The sequence below is a fragment of the Phalaenopsis equestris genome, unplaced genomic scaffold (genome assembly GCF_001263595.1).
Source record: "Phalaenopsis equestris unplaced genomic scaffold, ASM126359v1 Scaffold000002, whole genome shotgun sequence".
In the NCBI taxonomy this organism is placed as follows: Eukaryota; Viridiplantae; Streptophyta; class Magnoliopsida; order Asparagales; family Orchidaceae; genus Phalaenopsis; species Phalaenopsis equestris.
Window position 1 is genome coordinate 55,562,336 of NW_018164444.1, and position 10,295 is coordinate 55,572,630.

A 10,295-nucleotide genomic window follows, 5' to 3' on the forward strand; every position below is an offset into this window, starting at 1 on the left:
TCTTATCTTACACCTAAAATTGGGTTTTTTTTACATTTATACCTTCCAAATCTTTCATATCACGGGTCTGTTTGGGGGAAAAAAATTGCGTACATCAAGGGGTACGCAGAGATGCGTACATAATAGAGTACATGGGGTTTATACGGGGATTACAAGGGGGTTATAACCCGTTGTATCTCCCGTGTAACACCGCTGTAACCTTGTAATCTCAATGGATAAAATAAAAGCGCGGGTTACAGCTGAGTTGCACGAAAGTTACAAGGAAGTTATAACATGCTTGTAACCTCCATGTAATCTCATATAACGCCAGTGTACCCTATTATGTACGCATCTCTGCGTACCCCTTGACTTACGCAAATTTTTTCTCTGTTTGGGGCAGCTGCAGCTTATTGAATAATATGTTGATAAGCTGGGTGCGGTAGCTATTACAATTTTTTTTATTTTTTGGGAAAAACTAGACCGCAGCCAGCAAGCTGTCACTGCACCTAGACATGTGCGGTGTGAAAATGTTGTTTTCTGCGTTTTGAAAAAACAGAAGTTGTCAAAACACAGTTTACCCAAACAGGTCATGTGCATTTTCAAAAAGCCACCGCATCAAATAAGTTGCCCTAAACAAACCCCACATTAAAACTATCATCATTTTAACTTTTAAAATATTTACGAAATGAAATAACTTCTCATGCATAGAGCGATGTGTGTAAAAATTGAAACTTTAGTGTTAAAAATGTAAATACATAGTAATTACGTGGCATGCAATACTCATGCCAAACTCTTCCTAATACAATTCAGTAGGGTCCTTTACATCCATACCACATAAATCTTACACATGTTTATATATATAGTATCTAAATTTTAATGTTCATTTCTAGAACATGAAAATCATTAACATCACAATAAAAATGTCACTATTATTAATTTTTTAGAAGTAATATCTCATTCATGTTTAAGAACGTTATTATTATTATTTTAAAAATATTTGTTTGATGATTTTTTTTGCATGTTTTTTTGTATTTTTAAAAATATTTAAAACATTTAAACAATTATTTTAAACAATTTATATCATAAATAAATATGAATGGAGTGGCATGTATGTAAATCGTCCCAAATTTTATTAGCCCTAGCTCATAGAGGGAAAATATTTGCGTGCAGCGCTGCGTATTTCAAGAGGTTATTCAGAGGATATAGAGGGTTATATCTGCGTTATAACCCCTATAATCTTTATGTAACCTACATATAATCTACCCGCAACCTACAAATAAGTTTTGCGCTTCTTTAGTTCCGATAAGTACATGTAAGTTACAGGCTATACCCTCTGAATAACATCCGACGTACGTACTGTATGTCTTCAGTACGCAAATATTTTCCCATGGAGTGGTAGGGGATGGGGAGAGAGAGATCTAAATTTCAACAAAAAAAGGGGCAATTCTACATACAAATCATCCGAAACTTACTATTTACAAATCAACCACCCTCTTTAATCCATTCTTCAAATTCTCACTCAAAATCAAAATTCAAGGTAAAACCTCAACACATATCTTTCATTTTTACCAAATTCTCAAAACATTTTGATGATGCCACACAAATACATGCCGCAGCTAAAAAAAATCACCTACGACTAATTTGCAAATATCAATATTTCAGATGGTCTGCATGTAATTATGCCAAAAAGTAAAAAAAGATCATGAACAAATAAACAAAAATCACAGAAATAAAGTTGTTATTGCATATACATAATCATTCAGTCCAAATGTTAATTAACTCGTGTAGTTAAAACACATAATAAATACAAACCACAGAATACCACATTCATCAAATCGAACCCCTTCGATCCTCCGCACAGACTAATTCAAATCCCCAACGGCTATCTCAGCTTCAATCTGCACAATCCTACCCCTCCAAACCATCTCCAACGGTCAAAATATTAACATAATATTAATATAGAAATTAAAAGACAAAAAAAAAAAAGAAAAGAAAAAGAAACAGTAGCTGATGAACAACAAAAGAATCAACAAGAAAGCTACAAGCTGCAGTTACCGCTATGATTTGCAACTGATAAGTCGTCTTCTTCTTCTTCTTCAAGAATTATATCAGCAGGATCACCAATCCACAATCTTCCATCCCTCCATCTGAATCTTATTCTCAACTTACCATTAGCATCCACCCCCATCACCTCGCCCCTGCTCGACGACGTCTCCATTCCCCACCCCCATCTCGGCGTCTTCAAACCAGGCCGAATCCTCACCCTGTCGCCCGCTCGGAAAGCTCTGACCTTCTCCACCTCTTGCTCCTTACAGATCCACAGCCGCTCCGAGAAGCAGAAAGAAACCCAGAGCTCGGCATCCTCTGCCCGATGCACGACTCCGATGCTCGACGGGTTCACATCCCCCCATTGATAAGTCGGAGTTGTGACGGTCGCCCTCACTCTCACCCAGTCGCCGACGCAAACTTCGTCCTCCTCAACTCGATCCACCTCTGCCGGGTCGATCATCCACGCCTTCGATCCCGCCGGAGTATAGATTCGAAGCTTTCCGTCGGCATCGATGGAAGATATGGTTCCGATGCTGGCGTGGCTGTGGCCTGACCATCCAAACCTCGGCTGTTTGATGCATCTCATGATCCGCACGCGTTGTCCTGCAACGAGCTTATCAAATCTCTCGAGCTCGGTCGAAGGTCCGACCCACCGGTCTTGCTCACCGCAGAAGGAGACCTGCACTTTTCCGTTCCAGATATCGGATTCGTATTCTAATCCATGCACGATGCCTGTGCTTCCAGGTTTCAAGGATCGCCAGACAGCGGCATCGTCTCTGAGCTTCACCCAGTCTCCAACCTCGAATATATTCTCCTTCTCGAGGTCTGCAGGGTCTCCCTTCCAAAGTCCAGCCATGCCGAAAAAGGCTACCCTAACTTCACCGTCTGCATGAACGCCGGTAATGATTCCGGCGGACTCACGAGAAGCGCCTCTCCAGCCCCATCGAGGCTCGGCAATTCCGACGCGAAATCGGACGTAATCTCCAACTTTCAAACACGAGACCTTCTCGACATCCATGTAATGCGCCACACATTTTCCTTTCCTGAAACAGCCCGCGAGCTCCAGATATCCAGAATCCTGTATGCTATGAACCACAGCTATGCTGTCCTTCCCTATACTATTCCAGTCATATGAAGGTCTTGATCCTAGACTTGGCTTCAGCCGAACCCAATCTCCAACCTCGAAGCCGGAAAGCCGCTCGGCATCGCCGGGAGCAACCTTCCACAGATTGCTCCTTCCAGCAACCCTAACCTGCAAATCATATCAAAAGAGTTAAATACTTTCCAATTTGATCTAAGGGAGCTTTCTGGCATCGGATTTATGGTGGGATTTAGGTGGGAATTAAGCAAAATCTTGCCAGAGTCTTTTTAGACAATAAATCATGAGATGCAGTAAATCCTACGAATTGGTGGATTTAATTTCGCGCCCTTCAAATTTAAGGCGCAGCTCGGTAACAGCTTCGCCGATTTTTAAATCTTGACCAAAATTGCCAAACTGTTTCGTTGGATTTACAGGATTTAGTAAATCCTTTGCAGATTTAACCCATTCAGGATTTAGAAAATTCGGATTTTCAGGATTTACTAGATCCTAGTAAGTTAAATCTCATATGTTGCTAGACATCACCGAAGTCTATTGTTCAAGAAGACTCACATTTAGGGTTCCATCCATGTCCACTCTTGAAATCTTCCCAATTGTAGCCGCAGTTTCATTAGACCAGCCAAGTTTTGGTTGGGATATGTTAGGCATAATATGGATCTTCTGCCCTATTTCAAATGGAGGCACCTTCTCCATGTCCGCAACCGAACAACAGAAAGGTTTGCTTCTAAAGCAGAAGGCGACGCCCAGATCGCCGTCGTCCTCGAGGCTGTGGATTATCCCGATGCTGTTACGAGAAACATCTTCCCAACCGTACTTCGGAGAAGGCACCGAGGCCTTTACTCTCACCCAATTCCCCACCTAATCAGTACCGAGCATCTTCGATTAGTCAAATAAGTGTTAATCCCTTTTTATGATAAAAATATTATGTGCAGATAAGTTACATGCGGATTGGTCGTATTTTGGTGATATTCGGAAGAATGCAACTACAAATATCAACGATCCGCAGATGCTGATGCTGCACGTAATATTTGTTAATGAATGAAAACAAACCACTGTACCTTGAAACTCTCCACCTTCTCCATGTCGGAAGGATCAGCTTGCCAAGGACTCGAACGATTCGGAATGTCGATGATGAGCAAACCATCGCTCTCAATATCGGTGATTTTACCGACGCTGTGATGAGTCTCGCCGCCCCAAGCATATCTAGGTTCTGCAACAGATCTCTTCACGCATACTTGATCACCGATCTACGAACAATAATAATAAAAGCAGGAAATAATATAATTGAAGAAGACCAACGAGAATACCCTCGATCAAACAAAAGTGGAGAGATATCTCAGTACCCTGAATGGTTCAACGGGCTCTACTTCCTCCGGTTCGCAATGCCACGGACTAGGCAAGTAACAAAGACCCAGCAAAAGGCTGCAATCTGGCCTGATTGAGTAGACTATTCCGATACTCCCCGGAGTTACAGCTTCTAAGCCATGAATGGCGGCTGTTAGCGAGGGACGAATACGCACCCAGTCACCGACCTTAAACTCTTCAACCCTCTCCATTTCGGCGGGATCAGCTCTCCATCCCCTGGAGGCTCCGGGGAAGCCAACTCGAAGAATTCCATCATCATCCACGCAGAGAACAGTTCCGATGCTATCACGAGATTGACGACGCCAACCAAACCTGTATTTAACCAGAAATCAATGTCTATCATCTTCAATTCCCGCATAATACTTAGGGGATGTATTTACTTATCTAACAACTAAACTTTTCGATTTAAATTTATACCACCCAACACCTTTTCGATTTAAATTTATACCACCCAACACCTTTTCATGCAAAGACAATGTGGTAAATATGTAAAAATTTAAATTGAGGTGTTAGAAGATATGTAAATACATAGGAATTGAGTCGTAAGTGCGTAAATCCTCCAATATTTGGGGAATTTACATACATACAAACAACTTCCTATGCATTTACATATCTAACACCTAAACTTTTACTTTCTACATTCACGCCGCCCAAATCTTTTATATCACATCAAAAACACAATCATTTCAACTTCTTAAACGTGAAATACATCTTTTGACACAGCTAAGGTGATAGGAATCTAAAGATTGAAGTTTAGGTGTTAGACATGCAAATACATAAAAATTACAGGTACATATATGTAAATCTTCCAAGAACATTTACATAAATACCACGCAATTCTTAACATATTTATATATCTACCAACTAGGCTTTCCATGTTAACATGCATAACACTCAAATCTTTTTAGAAGTAAAATCCATCTTTTCAAAATGCAAAGGTTTATAACAGCAAAATATTATAAATATAAATATCAAACTTTAGTGGTTAGATATGTAAATACATAAAAGTTCGTAGTATATAGTTAAGATTCGCTTAATTCAATACCTCGGCTCGACCACATCGGGTTTAAGTTGTACGTGCTGGCCCCGGTTTAAAGGGATGATTTTTATAACCTCGTCCTTCAAGACATGGGCCTCTCCAGAGCAAAATGAAACAATTAGGTTATCGTGGTCGAGCACAGACTGGACGAATCCCACGCTCTTGTGCTTCGCTCCTTGCCACCCGTATTTAGGTGCGGTAAGACTTCGCCGAAACTTCAACCAATCTCCAACTTCATATCTAAACAATGCAGATAAATATGTTAGTTTAAATAAACAAACATTTACATATATACCACCCAATTCCTACATATTTACATATCTAAATCTTAAAATTTACCTTTTTTTTTTTTTACATTTAGACCACCAAATCTTTTGTATCATATCAAAAATATCACCATTTTAATTTTTAAAATGTAAAATACACCTTCTCAGGCCTAGGTAAGATTACGTGCATGTAAAAATTGAACTTTAGGTACCTAGCACACAATTCTTATGTATTTACAAATCTAACACTTAAACTTTACTTTTTTTTACATTTGTACCACCTAAGTTAGATGCGTAAAGACAAGAATTGAGCGGTGTGTTTACATATCTCACACCTAAACTTTCATATTTAGATATATAACACATTCGTGCTTTAAGCATATGCATGAAAACGTGTATTTCACTTTTAAAAAGCGCAAATAGTGTGATATTTGATGTGATATTAAAAATTAAGAGTGTTATGTACGTAAATATGAAATTTTACGTGTGAGATGTGTAAATTACAAGTGTTCTGCTTACATGGTTGGGGATAGATGAACTCCTTTACTTGCGAGCGTTTCCATCAAATCTTCGGATATCCATTCTCGAGGAAGGGCTTCTAGAAAATCACGCAACTTCCAGCCTCTGCCAATGCATAAAAGTTAATTTCACAAAATAATATATATATATATATATAAAACACAAATACATACACATAAACTTCATTTTCTACATATACACCGCCTTATTTATGCATGAAAGGGTGCATGTCACTTTTTAAAAGTTCAAATGGTGGTATTTTTGTGGTGATGTGAAAGATTTGGGGGTATAAATGTAAAAAATAAAGTTCAGGTGTTAGATATGTAAACAAATAGAAATTGAGTTATATGCAAGTAAATGCCCATAAAAAAAGTCAGCTATCAAATCAGCATATCAACGCAACGAGTTCAATAAAATATTTTGGGGGCATTTACATACATAACACCTAATTCTTATGCATTTACATAGGCAACACTTAATTTTACTTTTACATTTATACCACCTAAATCATTCATATTACATAAAAAAAGGCTACTATTTTAACTTTTAAAGAGCGAAATTCACATGTACATGCACATATAAAGTGACGCGTGTGTAAATAAGAGTTTAGGTGTTAGATATGAAAATCTCTCAAAATTGAGTGTCGCCTTGTAACAAAGATCAAGTTGCATCAAAATAATCATGGATTGATCAATAATGTTTATTTAAAAAAAAAGTTGAAATTCAAACATAATCTATTTGTAGTAGAACTCACTCAATCTTAAAACAATTGGAATACATGAATCAGATTTATTTGATTAAATCTAAGAGAATATGTTTCATCACAACTAATCTTTAAGTTATTTGGCCATCATACATACATACATACATACTATATGTAATTTCAAGAGGAAAATATGAATGAATATATATATATATATATATATATATAGTGCTTTCACTAGAAAATATACAAGTACTTTAAAATTAGCCTACATGAATGATATCCCACTACATTATCCAAAACATTCAATAATACTTATTAACTGGCACAGAGCTCCCTAAGGAGGGCTAAACCGGCTGGTTCATTTGAACTGGTCCAGACAAAGGGGAGCAGGAAAGACTGATCCGTGTTGATGGGTTAGGTTTGACGTCGAAGGGAAGGGGCCTCCCCATCCAAGTTATCAACTATATATATAATATATATATATATCTGTGTGTGTGTGTGTGTGTTATTTTTTTTTTGTTTTAGGGTTAGTTTTTGTTGAGATTGTTGTTCGGACAGCCGCCGACACCCCATTTTCCATTTCTAGGGTTGTATTCGAAGACGAGAAGAAGATCTAGCTGAAACTCGTCCGAGATGATGATCCTCTCCAAGGGTACGAGTAGTGCTCCAACTGTAGCTCGATCTCTTGGGGATATTTATCCTTACCCAACCATTTCACTCATTGTCACCGGTCCCAAGCAGCCCTCCATCTGCTTGCCCCCCCATTACCTCCAACCACTTTTAGTACACAGCATGTCCTACTCCTCCCTGCACCAAATTACCTCCAACCACTTGTTGATTGTTGTCCAACCTCTTTTGCCGCCAACCACCTGTATTCATTGTCCAACCGCACCCCTACAACCTCCAATCCCCTGCTTCCACTAACGAAGCCGCAACCCACTAATTTCCTACTCGCCCTATGAAGACTCTGATTTTTTGTGTTATTGTTTTCTTATTGCCAAGAGTTTTACTGTAATATTTTTTGAATTTCATCAAAAATATTTGCATTTCTATTTCAGTTGACTTCGGTATCAATTGGTATCAAAACTAGCTTAACCCTAGTCTTATCTTAGGACTTCCTAACATCTGCCATACCCAAACCATCTCTAACAAAAATTCATTCTATCCACCAACTAACATTTCTACTCCCACAAATCCTAAACCCTAACCATGCCATCAAGGAATTATAGGCCAATCTACCCGGGAAGAGAAATAGCGAGAGCTTCGTCACATTCGGCAGAGGCTTGCAGAGATTGATGGTGGAACTCAGGAGGAAATTACCCTCGAGCGCAACATTGAGAGTTGAAGGGGAGAAAGTGATGAGGACCTGAATATCTTCCATAGGGATAACTTCAATGATGAGGAAAACAAACCCCAAAGCTTTGAAATTCAATATCAAAGGAGGCTACATATGGAGAGTACAGGGATTTTAACATCAAAGTGGATCTACAAAAGTTCGATTGAGATATGAATCCAGATAACTTTATTGAATGACTACAATTAGTTGAGAGGATCTTAGACTACAAAGAGGTACCATAAGACATGAAGGTGAAACTTGCAGCCATCAAATTGAGAAAAAGGCCTCATTGTGGTGGGAAAACACTCAGAGACAGAGAAACAGATAAGGTAGAAACAAGTTTACTAGATGAGAGAAGATAAGGAGATGCAGAGAAAATGTATGCCTCCTGAATATCATTAGGACATGTTTATGAGACTCTACCACCTACAGTAGATGGACCTATCAATGGAGGAGTTCATGATGCAGTTTGATTAGTTGCACATAGATGTCAGTTGGTTGACCCAGAAAAAATTCCATATCCTGATACCTGGGGGACCAAAATCCCGTTATCAGCAGCATTGTGCAACTGCAGCCTTATTGGTCAATGAGAGATGTACATGCATTAGCTCTGAAGGTGGAGAGACAACAAAAACAGAGCAGACAACCACCACCATTCAGGCAGTCACCCGCAGTTGGAGACATCATTAGGAGCATGCCTCAGAGAGTTGAAAAAATTAGTTAGGATGACGTTAGAGCCACCCTGAGTGAGAAAAAGCTCGAAAAGAGTAGCATGTTTTCTACAATCCTAGCAAAAAAAATGCTTTAGATACCATGAATTTGGGCCCCTCCAGCTGCCCGACAAGCCAAGTTGTGCCTTTTACCAAGTAAGGCGCGGTGGAGGAGGTTAACGACGAGGAGGCAACTAAAGAATAAGATGAGGTGTATCATCTTCCACCGAATGAGGGCGAGATGCTCTTAGTTCGACAGGTCCTACGACTGAGAATACGAAGAATCAACAGAGACTTCACCGCAAAATATTCTACATCTGTTGTATTGTGAACGAAAATGTATGTAGTCTCATGATGGAGGGAGCAGCAGAAACGTAGCGTCTTCACAAATGGAGAAATTGGGCCTCATGACTCAGAGGCATTCCTAGTCATACTTTCTGACGTGATTGAATAAGAATAATAGGATCAGCATTGATCAGATGTGACTAGTAGGGTTTACGATTGGGATCCAGCTGCAAAATCAAGTGTGGTGTGACGTGATATCTATGGATGTCTATCACTTTTTTTTTTGGGAGACTGTGGCAATTTTGTTGTAGGACTCAGCACAACAGGTTCAAAAATACCTACAACCTCAACAAAGAGAGGAACTGCAGCGTCTTCCCTTCTTAGGAGCATGAGATCACAAGTGCCCTAGCCAGCGTAGCGGCATCAGTGGAACCAATTTTGATGACGATGAAGATGATAGAACTGAGACACTGATTCCAGACATGGGATAGCACAATAGACAGCATTTCAGGACATAACAGTCAAATTTTACCGCTATGGCCGCCACCATTAGGGGAGATTCAAGCCCAAGCAAGATCAATAGTGAGCTTTCAAAAGATTGGATCGATATTGATGTTTGCTTGCAATTGAGGACAGATCCTTAGGGGCCTTGGGGGGCAGTGCAGTCACTAGTGAGATCCAAATGCTTCTCAGACAGCGGTCCAGAAGCCTTTAGACCCGAGAGATTACAACAGTTCCATCACCAATAGACAGAAGCTTCGACGATCTAAGCTCCCCCAATCTCAGAAGACTGACATGGGGCTCCCCAAAGGGGTTGAACCAACTGGTTCATCTAAATCGGTTCAATTTGGAGGGGGGAGTGGGTGGTGGGGTTGGTGTCGATCGGTCCATGTTGATGTGCTAGAGTTATCGCCGAACCGGGGGGGGATGTTTCTATATATA

General features: G+C 39.7%; 1 protein-coding gene across 2 annotated transcripts in view; it reads right to left on the reverse strand.

Moving 5' to 3' along the window:
• Window positions 1-1,696: 1,696 nt before the first annotated feature.
• The window catches only part of LOC110037626 (E3 ubiquitin-protein ligase KEG), a 41,334-nt gene continuing 32,735 nt past the window's right edge, over window positions 1,697-10,295 (reverse strand). For both annotated transcript variants that reach the window (XM_020742334.1, XM_020742325.1), the window contains exons 11-16: window positions 6,317-6,421; window positions 5,538-5,771; window positions 4,471-4,804; window positions 4,186-4,374; window positions 3,680-3,985; window positions 1,697-3,280 (exon numbers count right to left, since the gene is read on the reverse strand). In XM_020742334.1, the coding sequence (XP_020597993.1) occupies window positions 2,018-3,280; window positions 3,680-3,985; window positions 4,186-4,374; window positions 4,471-4,804; window positions 5,538-5,771; window positions 6,317-6,421 (2,431 nt within the window). In that variant the 3' untranslated portion in view covers window positions 1,697-2,017. The remainder of the gene's footprint in view (window positions 3,281-3,679; window positions 3,986-4,185; window positions 4,375-4,470; window positions 4,805-5,537; window positions 5,772-6,316; window positions 6,422-10,295) is intronic.